Here is a 20,818-nt window from a genome sequence, read left to right on the forward strand (position 1 = left end):
TGAACATTCTCTCCCTAAGATCAAGAACACAGCAAAGAGGTCCATTCTCAACACCTCTCTATTCAACACAGTACAGTAAGGCAAAAAAAAAAAAAAAAGTTTTTGACAAGATATAAGATATATAGATTGGGAAAAAAGGATATGCAGATTGGAAAGAATTTAGAAAATCACAGTCCTCAAGAATAGTAAACAAAAATGAGCTGTTATTTCTAAATGCTAGCAATAAAATAATAGGAAATGAAATTTCAAACAGCATTTACAACTACATTAAAAAATAGCAAATACTTAACACATGGATGTAACAAAATAATGTAAGATCTTTACACCAAAAATGACAAAACACTGCTAAGAAATACTAAAGATTAAGTAAATGGCCCAACATATCATGTTCACAGACTGGAGGACTCAATGTAGTTAAGATGTCAATTCTTTACAAATTGTTCTAGAAATCAAGGCAATTCTAGTAAAAATCCCAGCAAGCATTTTTGAAAATTTGATAAGCTGATTTTAAAATTTACACAGAAATTTAAAGGACATAGAATATTAAAACAATTACAGGAAAGACTTAAAAGTTAGAGGACTTACACTACCTGACTTAAAGACTAACAATAAACCTGCAATAATCATCCAGACCATGTGATATTTACTTCAATCAATGAAACAGAACGTCAACAGACAAATCAACACATATTGGTCAATGTATTGAGAAGACATATATCTGACAAAGGACTAGTACTCAAAATACATAAAGAACTTCTACAACTCAAAAATAAAAAGACAACCCAATTAAAACATGGGCATTTGAATAGGCACTTCACAAAAGAAATATAATTAGCCAATTACCACATGAAGAATTTCAACATCACTAGTTATGATGGAAATACAAAGTAAAATCACAATGATATTGTGATATTATGATAAAATACATATTTACTAAAATGGGTAAAATTCAAAGGACTGACAATATCAAGAATAGGTGAGGATTGGATCAAGCAGAATTTTCATGTTTGCTCGTGGGACTTTAAAATGATATCACAAAAAAAAAAATAAATAAATAAATAAAAATAAAAATAAAAAAATAAATAAAATGATATCACTACTTTGAAAAACCATTTGTCTATTTCCTACAAGGTAATTATATAATCTGTCTCCTTGGTATTTACCCAAGAAAAATTAAAATATATATCCACAAAAAGACTTGTAGTACACTAATGTTCATGGCAGTTTTATTCATAATAAATGGAAACAACTGAAACATCAATCAACAGGTAAATGGATAAACAAATTATGACATACAGGTATCCCTCACTTTTTGAAAGTTATGCCACTTAACTTTGACAAAAGACTTAAATTAGAACCCATTTTTGCCAACTGAAATAAATGTGAAGATTTTTGCTTTTATGAAAAAAGGTGAAAGGCAAAAATGGCATTCAGCATTTGTTTTGCAACCAGCCTTATAAAGGTGCTGGGCACAAGCAACAAGAATGGCTCTGCCACACTTCCCTGGGACTTAGACTCAACATCTCAGCATCAAGCCACCATAACTTTGAATTATGTCTGTAACCAATTGCGCTTTACTTCAACTTATTCTGTGTATCCATTAGCAAGATGTATTTTAAGGTATCAGAAAAGCCTAAGAAAGGTTATCTTGGGGGTCTGGGGAAGTCCTCAAAAATTTTCCATATAAATTAATGGTACTATTCACTTTTTGACATTTCAGCTTACAAATAACCTCATAGGAACTCTCTACTCTCAGGTAGTGGGGGGAAAAACTGTACCCTTAAAATGGACGACTACTTGGCTCCCCCCTCCAAAAAAAGTTAATTTTAAAGAAAAACATGGTTAACTGTTTATAATGTTGACTGGTTAACATCACTAGTAATAAGACTTACCAACATTATGTACCCCTGGTATGATTCTCTGAGAAGAGTACACCATTTCTGCAGTGTTCTTCACAAATATGCATAATACTTCAATCATGTGGAAAATACATGAGACAAACCTAAACCTTGGATGATTCTACAAAAAATAACCAGTACTCTTCAAAATTGTCAAAGCAAAGAAAGACAGTACTGTAACAGAAGACACTAAGGAAATGTAACAACTAAGTACAGCGTGGGATCCTAGATTGAAATAAAGAACATTAGTGGGAAAACTTGTAAAAACTGGGTAATGTCTATAGTTCAGTTAGTAGTACTATACTAACATTAATTTCTTAGTTCTTATAATCATACTATGACAACTACAATGAGGTAAGAGGTCACCATTAGAAGAAAATAGAGGCCAACTATTATTTTTGCAGTTCTTCCACAAATCTAAAATTATTTCAAACTTTTTATAGTTTAAAAATGTTAGGGGGATCTCTGGGTGGCTCAGCGGTTCAGCACCTGCCTTCGGCCCAGGGCATGATCCTGGGGTCCCGGGATCGAGTCCCATATCGGGCTCCCTGCATGGAGCCTGCTTCTCCATCTGCCTGTGTCTCTGCCTCTCTCTCTCTCTCTCTCTCTCTCTCTGTGTCTCTCATGAATAAATAAATAAAATCTTTTAAAAAAATGAACTATTTACTGACAGACACAAGATCAATGAATCACAAAAATATGTTGAGCAAAAGAGGCCAGATACAAAAGTACAAATTGTATGATTCCATTTATATGAAATTCTGAAAAGAGCAAAATTAATCCATAGTAACAAAAAGCCCTGAGGCAGAGTAGGGTAAGAGGAGGGAGAACTGACTTCAAAGAGGCAATGAGGGAACTTCTGGAGTGATGGAAATATTCTTTATCTTAATTGTGGTGGTAGTTACACATGTGTATACATTTTGTCAAACTAAACCTATGTATTTAGAATGCATGTTTTATTGTACCTAACTTATTCCACAATAAAATTTGTTAAAATACAGAAAATAAGTTCATATTTAAAAGTATTTCACTTGAATAGTACGTATTTTATACTGGGTAAACTCATATACAGTGATTTTTTTTATAGTTTTTGATTAATTTTTAAGTTCTTAATTGTCTAATGCTCATCACAAGTACAATTCTTAAACCCCACCGCTATTTTACCCATTCCTTCACACCCACCTATACCTCCCTCTGGTATCAGTTTGTTCTCTATAATTAAGAGTCTATTTCTTGTTTCTTTTTTTTAAATTCCACATATGAATGAAATCATATGGTATCTTTCTCTGACTTATTTCACTTAGCATTATACTCTCCAGCTCTATCCTTTCACTGTAAATGGCAAAATTTCATTCTTTTTATGGCTGAATAATATTCCATTATAAATACACACACCACATCTTCTTTATCTAGTCATCAATCAATGGACACTTGAGCTGCTTCCCTAATTTGGGTACTGTAAATATTGCTGCTAAAAACAGGTGCCGGTAAATCCCTCTGAGTTAGTGTTTTTGTATTCTTTGGGTATATACTCAGTAGTGCAATTCCTGGATCGTAGGGAGGGTCTATTTTTAACTTTTTGAGGAAGCTCTACTCTGCTTTCCAAACTGGCTGCACCAGTTTGCAATGCCACCAACAGTGCACGAGGGATCCTTTTTCTCCACATCCTTGCCAACACCTGTTGTTTCTGTGTTTTTGACTTTAGCCATTCTGACAAAGTATGAGGTGATATCTCATTGTAGTTTTGATTTGCATTTCCCTGATGATGAGGGATGTTGAATATCTTTTCATGTCTGTGCTGTTCATCTGTTTGTCTTCTTTGGAGAAGAAATGGCTGTTCATGTCTTCTCACCATTCTTTTTTTTCTCTTCTCACCATTTTTAACTGGATTGTTTTTTAGATGCTGAGCTTTGTAAGTTTTTTGGATATATAAATGATAACCCTTCATTGGATGTCATTTGCAAATACCTTCTCCCATTCAGTAGGTTGTTTTTTACTTTTGTTGATTGTTTTCTTTGCTGGGCATAAGCTTTTTATTTTAATGTAGTCTCCACAGTTTGTTTTTGCTTTTGTTTTCCTTGCCTCAAGGGACCTATCTAGAAAAAAGTTACTATAGCCAATGTCAGAGAAACTACTGCCTCTGCTCTCTTCTAGGATTTTTATGGTTTCAGGTCTCACACTTAAGGCTTTACTTTTCTTACAGTTTTTAATTAGTTAATTTAGGTTTTTATTTTAATAAAGTACAGTGATTCTTTTTTTTTTTTTAAAGACTTTATTTATTCATGAGAGACACAGAGAGAGAGAGAGAGGGAGAGAGAGAGAGAGAGAGAGGCAGAGACACAGGCAGAGGGAGAAGCAGGCTCCATGCAGGGAGCCCGACATGGGACTCGATCCCAGGTCTCCAGGATCACGCCCTAGGCTGCAGGCGGCGCTAAACCACTGCGCCACCGGGGTTGCCCCAGTGACTGATTCTTAAACTGATATATTAAAAACTATTCATTCAATATATAGTTATTGAGCACCAGGTTTTAGGCAACACATAGGATATAAACATGAAAAAGCAAGCCCTTGCCCTTGAAGAACTCACAGGCCAATGGGGAGATGAGGCAAGCAAACAATAGCTGCGAATGATATATAAATTGCTCTTAGGAAATGATGTACCAAGGTGTCAGGACTGCAGAGAAGACAATGTCTCAGATGAGGCTTCAGAAAGAATACAGACCCTTTCCAAGAACTTATTTTGTGAGGCAATTATACTTTTTTCAGGGATGTTTATTCCAAATACTCAAAGCTTTCAAAAAACACTTCTTTTAATCTTGTCTCTACACTTCATGGCATGTTTTTCTGATGAAAAGTCCTCAGAATTTCAAGGGTGTGGTTTGTTTGTTTTTTAAATAACAAAAGTAATTTTCAGATAAACTCAATGAATACCATTCTGGAAAACAGGTGAGAGTATGAGCCAATAAACTTGTTTTCCTATGTGATTTATGAAGTGAAGGTAAGTACCATAAGACGACTAACAATGTTTTTCATCCAACACAGAGTTTTTGAAATAATGTAGTCTCTTAAGGGGGACTATTTTAAAGGGCTTTAACCTTTTGAGTGCTAAGTCTTGGTTTGTTTGTTAAGGAAAGGAGCCTAGTACTTTGAAATTACATCTCACTATAAATTGTCATTGGTTCAAAATGATAATTTAAACTTATCATATACATATATACTTATGTGTAAACTCATACACACATGTAAATGTATACTCAGGTTTGAATCTCGGTTCAGCTATATCATAGCTAAACACCCTTGGACAAAGTCCTTAATATCCTAGCGTCATCTGTAAAATAAAGACAATAAATAGTATCTGCCTCAGGGTTTCTGTAAATATTAAATAAGTGATGTGAATGAGATAATTCATGTATTAAATGAGATAATCTTTATTATTAGAACAGAGCTGTCACATAATAAGCACTTAAAGTGTTAATAATTACTATTATATTTATATAATAAGTATATTAGCGTTTTCACTAAAAGTATTATGAAGTCAGATTACCAAAAAAAAGCAAATAAAAGGAAGAAATCATATGGTATCTTTAAAGTTTATGGGCTTTTTTCAGTGATTTTTTTTTCATTAAGAGAATTCAATTTTTAATTATTATGTTGGAACACATAATTATCTCAATATTCAGTAATAAAATGTGCCTGAACACTACAGTTTTTCAATAAATACTAATTGAATGATTTCATTACAATCAGATTGTCTTAATAACCAAGGGAAACAATTCCATCACTTTTTCATCCCATTAACTACTATTTCTGCTTTAGATAGTATCTCTTCTAGCTGAATTATCTCATCATTCGTTTCCCTGGAGAGGTAAAATTCTAGAAAGGAGAGAAATTGTAGGACTTTACCCCCTATTTGTACAGAAAGATCTATGGTGAGAAAGTACAGTAATTAATTCAACTTGCTTTCTGAGAAGTGCTTCTAAAAGTGTCTGTGTCCAATTAGAAAAACATGTAAGAATAAAAGTGCTCCAAAAACAACCTTAGGGCAATAGAAAATGAAATAAACAACAAAGAGTAGGGAGTAAAGAAAAGGAAATGCAAACCAAATCAGTGTTTATTTATTTTTTTTAGTGTATATTTTATAACTTGTTTGGTACATAGCATAGCCACAGCTATGTGGCAGCTACCTATAAACTGCATATGTTCATTTTTACATTATTATAAGACATATTTACATACATTTATAATACATTTATGGGACGCCTGGGTGACTCAGCAGTTGAGCGTCTGCCTTCAGCTCAGGGCATGATCCTGGAGTCCTGGGATTGAATCCCACATCGGGTTCCCTGCATGGAGCCTGCTTCTCCCTCTGCCTATGTCTCTGCCTCTCTCTGTGTCTCTCATGAATAAATAAATAGAATCTTTAAAATATATATATGTAATACATTTATGTATAATACATATTATTACATTAGTCTAAAATGAACATAAAACTGACATCTAATTTGAGATGGAATTCGGTTTTCTAATACCATTATAAAAGGTTTCTGAAGAATAGTGAATTTATACATTTTAAGGTTTTTGTGTAAAGACAGTATTTTTTAGAGAAAATTTCTGAAAGATTCTTTTCCAAATGTCATGGCAATACACATATGCATGCACATACATATATGCGCATGCACTCAACTCAGTCCTTCATCTCTATTACTTCTTAAATTAAATGACATTTTCACCAGACCACAAATTTTTAATAAAAGCTTCATAAGTTCTGAAAAGATCTTGTAACTACTGACTAATATACTGATTTTTTTCAAATATATCTGAGAGACAGGAAGGGGAAAACAGCACAGTGTTGTGTTTAAAGTCTATTTGATAATGAACAAAACAAATAGCTCTAATTTTTAAGAAGTCTTCACATAGTATATTTATAGTCATTTCAATGGAAATCAACACATTTTCCAGTTGTCTTAAGAGTAACATTAAAAATTTTAACTGACATAAGTTTTTCTTGGGTGGAACAAGAGACACAAAATTCCATCATTGAAGAATAGTTTAATAGAGTAAAAGCCAAAAGTGCCTTGATATACAAATTAATGTATAATTTCACCATACTATTTCTTACCAGTCTCTAAAATGATTTAGCACTTGTCTACATATTTCTACGAATCTCAAGGATATCTGGTAATTTCAATATATTCATAAATATCAATGGAAGGAGCTTTGATGACAAAAGCTTCTAGTAGCTAAAAATATGATTAAACCAACAAGCATTTACTGAATAGCCTCCTGTAGACCCACTGTGTTATGTCTAAAGCAGTTTTTAAGCAATCAAAAAGTGCTACTCACCAGCAAGTGTATAATCCATATCAAAACCAAAACACTTTATTTTTTCCATGGCTAAACTTCGGTTCACAAACACCCTAAAAAAGAAGCAAAAAATGATCTCTCAATACTAAAACAAATCCCCCCAAAATTCCTAAGTTTAATGTAATTATTTGGCTATCTTTCTAGATTTTTTCATTTAAATACCAATTTTAATATTCTTATCAGGGACTCCTGGGTAGCTCAGTTGGTTAAGCATCTGCCTTCAGCTCGGGTCATGATCTCCAGTCCGGGGATCAAGCCCCACATCCAGGTCCCTGCTCCGAAGGGAGTCTGCTTCTCATTCTCCCTCTGCCCCTCCACCCCCACTCATGGGCATGCTCTGCCCTCACTCTCTCTCTCAAAGTTTTTAAAAAGATTTTACTTATTTATTTACTTACTTATTTGACAGAGAGAGAAAGAGTACAAGCAGGAGGAGTGGCAGGCAGAGGGAGAGAGAGAAGCAGGCTCCCTGCTCCATTCACAGCTTGACCCTGGACCCTGAGATCATGACCTGAGCAGAAGACAGAAGCTTAATCCACTGAGCCACCCAGGCACCCCATAAATAAAAGCTTTCAAAAAAATTCATAACAAAAATTATCCGAGTCTTTAAGCCATAAATGAAATCAGATATTATATGAAAATACATGTATTTTCTTACTATCTTGGTTATTAACAATGCCATGTGCTAAAGATTTCAGAGAATCAGCTCTCCTTTTCTAAGTCTGACCCTCTAAAATAAGCTTATTTTTCAGATTTTATAATATATTCACTCATTCATTTATAACTTATTTAATAAACAGAGGTTCATGTAAAGCCTACTTTAAATAACAGATACTAAAGACATAAATATAAATAGATTCATTCAAACACTGGGCAGCCCTGGTGGCTCAGCGGTTTAGCACCGCCTTCAGACCATGGCCTGATCCAGGAGACCCGGGATCGAGTCCCACATTGGGCTCCCTGCATGGAGCCTGCTTCTCCCTCTGCCTGTGTCTCTTCCTCTCTCTCTCTGTCTCTAATAAATAAATAAAATCTTTTTTAAAAAAATTCATTCAAACACTGAGTACTTATTATATTCCAAACAAGGTACATGATACAGTAGTGAATGAACAAGAGTACAGGCCCTTATGGAAATTCTTTTTTTTTTTTTTTTTTGGAACTTCTATTTTAATTTACAATCTCTATCCTTGAGGAATTTAGCCTAGCAGGAAAGACACTTATACACAAATAATTTTAGCAATTCAATAAATGCTATAAAATAAAATAGGTAAGAGTACCACTTCTTAAGAGACCAGAAGAGATGCCTGAGCTGAATCTTAAGCAATCAGTAGTTTTCCGATTGGACAAAGCAAGAAAGGCAATCCAGGCAGAATAATCAAGCAAGGACAAGGTTTGTAATGAACTATAAAACATTTACTATTACTGGAATGGAGGAGTTTGCTTTGGTTTTGTTTTTCTGTTTGTATTCCATAAGGGCAGGGTGAGGGGGAGAAGGAACAATACAAGCTAGGAAGCTAAAAAGGTTAACAGGAGTCAAAATCACGAAGACTATTTGCCACATTAGAGTTTGGACTTTATTGTAGAAGCAAGGACAAATGATCAGATTCTGAAGAAATGAAACAGATTCAAATTTCAGAAAGATCACTTTTGAAGACACAGGGAAAACTAAACATGTAATAGCATGGTAAATCACCACTATGATGATGTTTGGGGTAAGTTTTAATCATTTCTGAAAATAAAAATATGCTTTTGGGGCACCTGGGTGTCTTAGTCAGTTAAGTGTTCCATTTTTTATTTCGTCTCAGGTCATGACCTCAGGGACATGAGATCAAGTCCCACTTCGGGGTCCAAGCTAGAGTATAGCCTGCTTGGGATTCTCTCTCTCCCTCCTTCCTCTCCCTCTGCCCCACCCCGCCCTCTTTAAAAAAAAAAATATATATATATATACACACACACACACACACACATATGTGTGCATGTGTATATACGTATGTACATATCTATATGTATATATACATCCATCTCATCCCCAGCTTGATAGCCAAATTACTGAATCCTCTTATTACCTATTATCCCCTTATTACCAAACCTTTTCTTTGCCTTCATTTTAGAAGTAACTGTGAGAAATGAGAATGCTAAAAATCACCTAGAAAACAAGAAAAATAAAGATGCCGGGGCTGGGCTCCCCTATTCATGATGTAGGTCAATAATCTCCAAAGGGAAGTAACTGTACCAGGGGATGCAGAAGATTCCACTGGGTATAAAAAGAAAATCTCAGATCTTCTACTGATACTTTCATCATTTAAATAAGTCTAATATAGTATAAAACTATATATAAATAAGTACAACAGTACATGAAGGGATCAATATTCTACATTTTAACTGATGGAATACTGAAGAATGTGGGGAACCACTGATCTAGGTAATGATTTCTTTTTTTTTTTTAATTTTTATTTATTTATGATAGTCACAGAGAGAGAGAGAGAGAGGCAGAGACATAGGCAGAGGGAGAAGCAGGCTCCATGCACCAGGAGCCCGACGTGGGATTCGATGCCGGGTCTCCAGGATTGCGCCCTGGGCCAAAGGCAGGCGCTAAACCACTGCGCCACCCAGGGATCCCTAGGTAATGATTTCTTTTTGACTCTTCACCAACTCATATTTTACTATTTTAAACTTTATTATTTTTTAATGATTTTATTTATTTATTCGTGAGAGACACAGAGAGAGAGAGAAAGAGAGAGAGGGGCAGAGACATAGGCAGAGGGAGAAGCAGGCTCCATGCAGGGAACCCGACGTGGGACTCAATCCCTGGTCTCCAGGATCGGGCCCTGGGCTGAAGGCGGCGCTAAACCGCTGCACCACCCAGGCTGCCCCTATTTTAAACTTTAACAGAAAACTTTTCTTCTCATCTCAGAACATATGTACCAATTTTAAATGCAGACAAAAAAAAAAAATCAAGTATTTGCTTAGAATGATTTTAATCAAGGACTAAAAAATCAATAGGCCCTTAAATTAAGAACTATTAATCTTCTAAAAAATATGAAAATCATTACTTATCTTAGTATGTTATGCACACCAGATTAGTTCCATAAAACCCTCGGTTCCTGAGAACTAAATCCTGAGAATTAATGCCAATCTTGGTATTTAGCTCCTTATCTCTGTAATACTGTAGATTAACACTTTATTTTTCTAATGGGATTATGTACATCAATTACGCTTTAACCAGTTTATCTACTAAATTACAGATAAGTTATATATGAAAGTCAATGTTTAGAATCAAGTTAATACTGAGTCTTGTGTATTAGCTTTGCCACTGACCAATGGTGGACTATATTTTATATAAAAAGTGCCTATCAGGCCTATTTCTAATTTCTCTCTTATCCCAAATTACTGTAGCAATGTTCTTTGCACATAATGTATAACAAGAACTAGTCCTTTCCATTTTGGCTTCCTCTGTAAATACCTGTTTTTCTTTTCCCTTTTCTTGGGCCTTCTTTTTCCCTTAATTAGACCTGTTCCCTTAATTAGGTGCTGTGGTTTCCTATTTTAAGTTGCCCTAATATGGATCCTTTATAATAGATGGAAAGGAGATAGAAGCCTAAATAGATAGGTGAAAGATACAAGGAACAACAAGATAAGTGACACCCACCCAAAACTTTTTTAAACACTCACAAACCCAAATATATCATCATGATCTTTATACCACTTCATCAAATTTCACCCTGCTTTTATTGATAAAAGCATCTACTTTATTATCATGTTTCTCAGTTCTCAGTTTCTCAGTTACATAAATCCTTTTGAAGGCACAAGAAGGGGAAAACACAAAGTAACAGTTCTAACTCTGGTAACCAAATGTTGCCACTGAAGATCAGGCTTTTCAAACACTCTTTCTCAATTCAAGCTAGAGGCCAACTGGATCAAATCCTTGATCAGAGCCCAAACAGCTGACATGCCTAAAATATTCCATGGGAATTCAGGCAGGAACAGACTGGGAAGATTCTTTCCTGTGATACAACCCAGTAGGGATATATGTTGGGACCACAAAGTAAAAGAAACAGCTTTGTTTCTGATAGAATGATATAAGCTGGTTTCAGGCACAGCTCAAATCAGAGTAAAAAACAGACTTTACCAATATCAATCAATCAGTGCTAATGGTAGAAAAAAAACTATCAATAGACATAGCAGGAAAGCTTTCTTTCTCGGTCAGAAGAAAGATTAAGCCTGTACTCCTTATCACGTTATTTTAAGGATGTGAAGATTATAATGCACTTTAGATATACTGCCCATACAAATTCTTGGAATCACATACATTGGGAATATGAAAATCTATTGTTTTTACCAAAATTATCACTGCTAAATATCCACCAAATTGCTGTTTCCCCTTTGACTTGTCACCTTATTCAATCAGCACTTTTTTTGAAAGCCTACTGCAAAGCCAGTACCACTTTGTGATATAGTCTCAAAGCTGTGCGTCAGGGAGTAGCCCGAGTGAGGAAAGACTTTTTTAGATGCCTAACTTTAGGAAAAAGATGTTGTCCTATGAAGACCTGGATTTATCCTTTATCTTCTCAAATGAGAGTAAGTAACCTCAACCACAGAAGCAATTCCCAAATTTAAGAAACCACTCCTGTCTCCCCTTTTCATTCTTAATATGAAACAAAAAGAAAAACCTCACATACATTTTCATCTCTCCTTTTCTTCCCCTAATTTATGCTATAAAACATGGAAGGAAAGGGCAATAGGGAATTAAATTGATTTTGTGTGCAAATATCTAAAGTGTATTAAGTAAAGCTATAATGACAAAAGGAAACAGCTGGATCATAGAGAATTACAATATATATGCTAAGATTTACAAAGATAATAAACATCCAAATGCTGAAAGTATGCATTGACTTCAGAAGAGAAGCAGTCTGGAGCCAGAAATATCATGTCTCCAGGATACAGTCTTCAAAAGAAACAATCTCTTGACCGCAAACTAGTCACTATTCTTTACTGTTATAACAAAGAAAGTATTAGGCACCGTATCAATTAAAAGACTGGGTCACAGTCCCATATTTAAGACGAAAGATCATAACTGCTTGGAGAATTCAAAAATTTATATTGGTCCCAGGACCTTGACTGTCTTTGCCAATGCCAATTTACTTGTGTCACTTTTCTAAATTATTAACCAGTAGAACACACTCCACTGTAGAGCTCCACTTCAAGAATGTGAATACATTTGTGAAATTAACCTCCTAAAGCTTACTTTAAATAAAGCACAAAGTCTCCACAAAGTATGACTGACCTAAGCATCCAACCTTAAAACGCAATTATCAGACAGAAATTCCTACCTATTAAGCCTTGCAAGTTACAGATTTGAACATTAACAAGAGAAACAATCTTTAGGAAATACATAGGTGCAGTATAAAACCAGGCACAGATTTTGACAGAGATAATTTAACAGCTTTTACTATCATATCCCAGCACAGTAAGGCATAAAATTTAAAGAAATTCTGTCAAAGTAAACATACATCTTAACCTATTTTAAGTTAAAGACTCCGTGCTTTAAGAATAGCGATTTAATATCTTTACACTTAAGGAACATGAACATGCAATTTACTAAATTTGGAATTTTGTAAATAGCAAACACTTAGTGGTTTTGAGATTTAACTCAATAATTTAGTAATTCAAAGCCGCATTACCTCATCTGTTACTGGTTGCCGTTCTGCAATGTGTGAAACTATCTGAGTCAATTAGTCCTTGAAGTCACATAACAAAATTCTTCTCCAAGAACCCAGTATAACTTTAACCTAACTTTAAAAAGACGTTTTAGTCTGAACCAAGCCCCTCAACGGCATGTATCTTCTGAGACAGTGTTGGAGAAAACACCTCTGTGTCTAATTTAACTTGTCATTGGATATCACTGTTGCTCCACACAAATCCATTTGGAATAGAGTTTCTTTGGCGATGGTGAACTTTATCCCTAGCTCCTCCTCCTGCCTAGAGTCACAATTTCCTGGCCAAGGGCCCAACAACAGTTACTGCAACAACAAACGAGACTAAAGCTACAAGTATAAAATCTTCTTGGGGATGTTTTGGTTATGGGTTTGTGTAACAATATACTCAAAGCTCGTTGCAATCAAACAGTTACAAGTGCTTTTTCAAGAGTGCAAATTTAGATTACGAACTAAAAAATATCTGAGTGTACATGTTTACTTAATAAAAATATGCTATAATGTGGATTTCTAATTGAAAATCTTTTTTTTATTTACTCATGAGAGACAGAGAGAGAGAGAGAGAGAGCGAGAGAGAGAGGCAGAGACACAGAGGGAGAAGCAGGCTCCTTGCAGGGAGCCCAATGCAGGACTCAATCCTAGATCCCGGGATCACGCCCTGGGCCGAAGGCAGACACTCAACTGCTGAGCCATCCAGGCGTCCCTCTAACTGAAAATCTAATTTAATATCTTTCTCCCCAAACTCATTTATTTCTTTCTTTTTAAAGATTTTATTTATTTATTCATGAGAGACACAGAGAGAGACAGAGAGAGGCAGAGACACAGGCAGAGGGAGAAGCAGGCTCCATATAGGGAGCCCGACGTGGGAGTCGATCCTGGGTCTCCAGGATCAAGCCCTGGGCTGAAGGCGGCACTAAATCGCTGAGCCACCCGGGCTGCCCCCAAACTCGTTTCTATTTCTGCTTTTGGCACTCTCATTTTACCACTCAACCCTAAAATCTGGTTAATATCTTTTAACTCTTTCCTCTCCCTCAAATCCACATCTCACATGCCTTCATTTAAATTTACAAATGTCTATGGAAATGATCTTCCATTCAATTCATACTGCTAACAACTTGTCCAGGTCCTTATTAATTCATTAACTCTTTAGCAATCACCTTTCAATTGCTCTGCCTGCACACTAATAGACAAATTGACTGCTTTGAAATACTGCTACTCAAAGTGTAGTATATAGTCCACAGACCAATGCTACATACAGAAAATGCAAGTATTTAGAAACTTTTATAGCAACTGTGAAAATTTTATGTTTGTTCAATGTTAATAATAAAAACGTAGGGGTGCTGGCTGGCTGAATTCCAGAAGCATACAACTCTTGATCTCAGGGTCATGAGTCTTGAGTGGTGGGTACAGAGATGACTTAAAACTAAAAAATAATTTAGACTTAAATGTCTTCGCTTTCCTAGTAATTCATTTTTACATATTTTATAAATGCAGCAATTCGAAAAGACTGGAATGAAAACAAAAAAACTGATCCCCCATCACTGATAGTTTGAGAAGCACTACCCTAAAGCCCAGCTCCAAACATGTCATTCTCCTATTTAACAACCTTTAGACATTCCTCACTACTTACCCAACTATACAAGTCTGTGTATCTTCAAGGAGTTCAAAGCTTTTCATCATCTTTTCAAAATCAATTTTATCTCATATTGCTCCACATCATGTACCTTTTGCTCTAATAATCAAAATGAACTACTTGCTATTTCCTAAAGTGCCTGAACTTTATTTATGCTGTTCCCTACACCTGAAATGTCCTCCTCAGTTATCTCTAATTTTTTAACACACAGCAATATCAAGTGATTTCTTCAAGAATCTATTCTGGCTATGCCATGGAACTATCTGGCAATGATGCTTCTGGGTCTCAGATTATTTTTCTACTTAATGAATGAGATTATAAAGTTGTGATCCAGATGAGAGGTTTGAATATTCAAAATCCTTTACTTTGGCACATGGCATATTTTGGCACATATAGAAAAGATATGGATAAGTTCTCTTATTCTTTACTGGATTATAAACTTTGAGACCAGAGTTTATTGCCTTCCCAAAACCTAACATAGGGCCTTATAAAGAACAGACACAATATTTAACGGAGTACTGGGCTTCATTTGGGGGTAGAAAATTTTTCTAAAGTTAAGAGAGTGGTGAGACGCCTGGGTGGCTCAGCAGTTAAGCGCCTGCCTTTGGCTCAGGGTGTGATCCTGGAGTCCGGAGATGGAGTCCCACATCAGGCTCCCTGCATGGAGCCTGCTTCTCCCTCTGCCTGTGTCTCTGCCACTCTCTCTCTCTCTCTCTCTGTGTGTCTCTCATGAATAATCAAATAAAATCTTTAAAAATAAATTAATTAAATTTTAAAATAAAAACTAAAAAAATAAAAATAATGGTGCTAGTTACACAACTCTGTGAATATACTAAAACCACTGAATTATTTACTTTTTAAAAGAGTGAATTGAATAGTATGTGAACTGTATTTCTATAAAGTTATTTAAAAAAAATAACTGCAAGACCTCATTCTGCCTTTATGTCCCTCTCCTGCAGTAAAAAAGTATGCTTGGCAACATAAAAATATATAGGTAAGAACTTTCTAATTTATGAAATGGATTCCTAAAAACTGAAATTCAAATACCATGGATATATAGACACAACAAAACATTTTGGACTAATTTTATAAAAGAAAAAATGATTAAAGTAGCATTGGTTTTTGTTTTCATAAACTTCAGCCAATAATTTAGTAATTTGTCTGAATATCTTCTCTGAGAAACACACTCAGGAAGGATACATTTTATCACACCGTGCCAAGAGAACAGCAACCTGTGCTTTTAACAGCCTAACAACATGGGTGCCTGAGTGGCTCACTCAGTTAAGCATCTACCTTCAGCTCAGGTCATGATCTCTGGGTCCTGGGATTGAGGCCTGCATTGAGCCTCACATCAACCTCCCTGCTCAGTGGGGAGTCTGCTCCTCCCTCTCTCTCTCTGACCCTCCCCATCTCGTGATTTCTCTCTCTCTCAAATCTTTTTAATAAACAAATAAAAGTTTGAATAACAAGCATATTATCATTTCTAAAGTAAAACATGAATTAATTAGAATACTAACTTTTCTCAAATACTCAGTATAAAAATGTTCCAGTGAAAAGAAGTATACTATGGCCACGTGTATAGAACAAAATAAAAGATGATTAAAATTTAACATGCCATCAATTGTAAAATTCACCCATATTAGATGCCACTAAAAGTGGGGGGTGGGGGTGGGGGGTGGCAGCCCAGGTGGCTCAGCGGTTTAGCGCCACCTTCGGTCCAGGGCCTGATCCTAGAGATCCGGGATCAAGTCCCATGTCAGGCTCCCTGCATGGAGCCTGCTTCTCCTTCTGCCTGTGTCTCTGCCTCTCTCTCTCTCTCTCTGTGTGTCTCTCATAAACAAACAAACAAACAAACAAATAAATGTGGGGGGGGGTGCCCAAGAAAATTCAGAATCTCATAAAGCTAGGATATCACAGGGCTATACCCATAACATGAGGAAAAAGAAGAAATAAATCTGCAACATAGAAGAAACACACAAGAAAATCTGTACATCTCAGTCCTAGGGCAGGGGAAAAACCTCCCCTTGAGGATCTGAACAGTCATGTAGTAGGTTTGTGGTCTGAATTTGCACTACTAGGATGGTTAATATTGCCCCTAGGTGACTAAAAGAAACAAAAGTATCTGAAAGAACTCAATTCTAGGTGGTATACTGCTAGATGCAGCCCAACTTCAGAGATGTTTAAATGTGAAAAAATGTGTATAAAATACTAAGCATACTGATCACACTATCTTTCCACTCAAGCTTTCAAAGCATACTTTAAGGAAAAGACATTAAAATTCTTTTCACCTTCTTTCCCAAATGAAGGAACTGCAGTAATGAGAGCAGGATGGTGGGGAATAAAAGACTAGCAAATGTAGAATACACAAAATAAGGGAGAAACTGAAGACAGTATCAGTACTTCTGAATATAAATTTACTGTTTTAGAACCTTGGTCCAATTAAATATAGATTTTTCCAATTCCTTTTTTCCTATTTTCCTCGAAGTTCTTTTTTACTTTTCCTCCACAATTTTTTTTAAAGATTTTATTTATTTATGAGAGAGAGTGGGGGGGGGGGAGAGATGGGAGTGAAAGGGAGGAACACAACCAGATTTCCTGCTTAAGCACGGAGCCTGATGTTGGGCTAGATCTCAGGACCCTGAGACCATGACCTGAGCCAAAACCAAGAGCCGGAGGGCTTAACCAACTGAGTCACCCAGGTACCTCTTCTCTACAAGTTTTTAAAGACCAATGTAGGGATGCCTGGGTAGCTCAGCGGTTGAGTATCTGCCTTCGGCTCAGGGTAGATCCCGGAGTCCTAGGATTGAGTCCCACATCAGGCTCCCTGCATGAAGCCTGCTTCTCCCTCTGCCTATGTCTCTGCCTGTGTCTCTCATGAAAAAAAAAAAAGACAAATGTATAGAGGATAATTTATAAAATGCAGCAAAATACAAAAGTTGAATTTTGTGGAATAAAAATGAAAAGAAAATATGATTATCTGATACTTAAGGTTAATTTAATAATTGTACTGACTGTGAGATACCTGAATGGATCAGTGGTTAAGCGTCTGCCTTCGGCTCAGGGTGTGATCTCAGGGTTGCATGACCCTCGGGTTCCGGCATCAAGTCCCTCATTGGGCTCCCCAAAGGGAGCCTGCTTCTCCCTCTGCCTATGTCTCTGCCTCTATCTCTCTCTGTCTCTCATGAATAAATTAAAAATCTTTAAAAAAAAAAAATTGTACTGACTGTGCCAATAATGGAAAAGAGGGGCCAAAATCTAGAATTTAGGGGAGCCTGGGTGGCTCAGTTGGTTAAGCCTCCAACTCTTGGTTTCAGCTCAGGTCATGATCTCAGGGATCCTAGGATCCAGCCCCAAGGCAGGTTGTGTACCTAGTAGGGAGTCTGACTCTGCCTTTCTCTCCTTCTCCCTCTGTTCCTGCTGCCCCTCTACCCCCCTACTTGCCCTCTCCATAAAGAAATCTTAAAAAAAAAAAAAAAACCTAGAATTTAATATAAATGATAAAACTCATATCCTAAAGCATCTATTTCCCCACGTATATTTCCTTGGATAAGAATAAACAGTAACACAGGGCACCTGGGTGGTACAGTTCATTCTCCAACTCTTTATTTTAGCTCAGATCAAGATCTCAGGATCCTAAAATTGAGCTCTGCCTGGGGCTACATGCTAGGTTTGGAACCTGCTTAAGATTCTCTCTCTCCTCTGCTCCTCCCCCTGCTTGCACTCTCTCTCAAATAAATTAATAAACAAAATCTTAAAAAAAAAAAAAGCACTACTACCCCAACTGTTTTCTCTTTTGCATTCTCATCAGCAATACATTTCAGCATGAGGCGCTCCACATTGTCTTTTTAATTTTAGTCATTCTAGAGGATCTATAATGGTATCTCATTGTGGTTCTATTTTATTTTTTTAACATTTTATTTATTATTTTTTTTTTGACACATAGAGAGAGAGAGCACAAGCAGGCAGAGTGGCAGGCAGAGGGAAAGGTCAAGCAGGCTCTTCATTGAGCAGGGAGCCAGATGTAAAGCTTGATCCCAAGATCCTGACCTGAGCCAAAGGCAGATACTTAACTGACTGAGCCACCCAGGTGCCCCTCATTGTGGTTTTAATTAATATTCCCTAAGGACTAGAGTGTCTTTTTTTTTTTTTTAGAGCATCTTTTCAAGTGCTTATTAGCCATATCCTTTTCCATGACAAATATACATTCAAATCTTTTGCTCATTTTTAAACGGGGTTTGTCTTATTATTGTGCTGTGAGAATTCTTCATATATTTTGGATATAAGTCCTTTATTAAATATATATATGGGGATCCCTGGGTGGCGCAGCGGTTTAGCACCTGCCTTTGGCCCAGGGCGCGATCCTGGGGACCCGGGACCGAGTCCCACATCGGGCTCCCGGTACATGGAGCCTCCTTCTCCATCTGTCTGTGTCTCTGCCTCTCTCTCTCTCTCTCTCTCTCTCTCTGTGACTATCATAAATAAATAAAAATTAAAAAAAATATATATATATATATGTATTGAGAATATCTTCTCCCAGTCTGTGCCTTGTTTTTTCCTTTTCTTAATGGTATCTTTCAAATAGCAGAGTTTTGTTGTTGTTGTTGTTGTTGTTCGTATGATACACAATTGATCAATTTTGACTTTCATGTTATATATTTTACCTAACAAATTTTTAGGTAATTCAAAGTCACAAAGATTTTTGCCTACATTTTACTTTTTATATTTATATTTAGGTCTAGAATCCACTTATCATTTTTTATATGTGGTTTGATAAAGGTCAAAGTTCATTTTTTCCCCTATATGAATGTTCAGTTGTTCCAGCCATTGAATTACCTTGGCCTCAATGCTGAAAATCAATTGACTATAATAAATGTGTGGGTCTATGAATTCCTTATTAGGTTTCATGATCTGTATATGTTTGTCCTTATACTAAACCACATTGTCTCCATTACCATATGTTTACTTTAAGACTCAAGTATAGGGACTCCTGGTGGCTCAGGGGTTGAGCATCTGCCTTCGCCACAGGGTGGGATCCTGGGATCCGGGATCGAGTCCCACATCGTGCTCCTTGCAGGGAGCCTGCTTCCCCCTCTGCCCGTGTCTCTGCCTCTCTCTGTGTGTCTCTCATGAATAAATAAATTAAAAATCTTAAAAAAAAAAGACTCAAGTATAATTTTCGGTGATTTAATATAATCTTTTCCTATTACTGTAAGAAAAATATTTCATAGGTATCAAATGACTGTACTACATGTCCAAATATCACACAGACAAAAACTGTGACTAGAATTCTTTTCATACAAAGTACAAAAGTTATCCATTTATTTCTAAAGACAACAAAGAAAAATAAAATCTAATTTCGTTTATATGATCCATGCATCTCAAATAAACTTGCTCAGGCTTGCCTGGCTGGCTCAGTCTATGGAGTGTGTGGGACTCTTGATCTCAGGGTTGTAAGTTCAAGTCCTATAATGAGTGTGGAGCTTATTTTAAAAAATAATAAATAAATACATGGGCAGTAACTACTCTTTAAAAAAAAACAATGAAAAAAAATAAAAATAAAATAAAAAAAAAACAATGAATTTGCTCATTATCTATTTAGACAGTATGGGAATTGCCCCAACAGCTCCTAGAAATAAAGCTAAAAGAGTACCTTAGCCCTTATGGTATCCTTTGGTTTGTACAGATCTTTTTCTAACTAAGCAATTCTAACACATACTTTACCATAGATGAAAAATTAGTACTAATTACTTTCTAAGAATTTTGAATGCACCTAGAAATATAGTTCTTGGGATGCCTGGGTGGCTCAGTGGTTGAGCATCTGCCTTCGGCTCAGGGCGTGATCCTGGGTCCAGGGATTGAGTCCCACATCAGGTTCCTGTAGGGAGCCTGCTTCTCCCTCTGCCTGTGTGTCTGCTTCTGTCTCTCATGAATAAATAAATAAAATCTTAAAAAAAAAAAAAGGAATATAGTTCTTAAATCTACAAAAGAGCTTTATAAACAACTGTGTGTACAAGACTGACAAATCCTACCAGCATCTATGATAATCTTTATCATAAAAATTATTTAATTGCAGGTTTATAGCTAGTGCTAGAGGGAAAGAAAACATACAAACCCTAAAGAGGCAGTCCTTTCATAATTTTTACATTTAAAGAAACCTCAAAATTCTAGTGATATAAGAGGTCTAAAAATAATATAGAATTATTATGCCAGTG

The 20,818-nt window shown here is 36.0% G+C and overlaps 1 protein-coding gene across 16 annotated transcripts in view; it reads right to left on the reverse strand.

The window, feature by feature from the left end:
• NT5C2 (5'-nucleotidase, cytosolic II) overlaps positions 1–20,818 on the reverse strand; it is a 142,178-nt gene that overhangs the window by 41,369 nt on the left and 79,991 nt on the right. For 9 of the 16 annotated variants that reach the window (XM_072739882.1, XM_025993023.2, XM_025993022.2 and 6 more), the window contains one exon: positions 7,242–7,315. In XM_072739882.1, the coding sequence (XP_072595983.1) occupies positions 7,242–7,315 (74 nt within the window). Of the gene's footprint in view, positions 1–7,241; positions 7,316–7,657; positions 7,771–12,940; positions 13,208–20,818 lie in introns of those variants that run through there. The other 7 variants (XM_072739891.1, XM_072739889.1, XM_072739885.1 and 4 more) reach the window with 5 other exon arrangements.

The sequence above is a fragment of the Vulpes vulpes genome, chromosome 15 (genome assembly GCF_048418805.1).
Source record: "Vulpes vulpes isolate BD-2025 chromosome 15, VulVul3, whole genome shotgun sequence".
NCBI classification, from domain to species: domain Eukaryota; kingdom Metazoa; phylum Chordata; class Mammalia; order Carnivora; family Canidae; genus Vulpes; species Vulpes vulpes.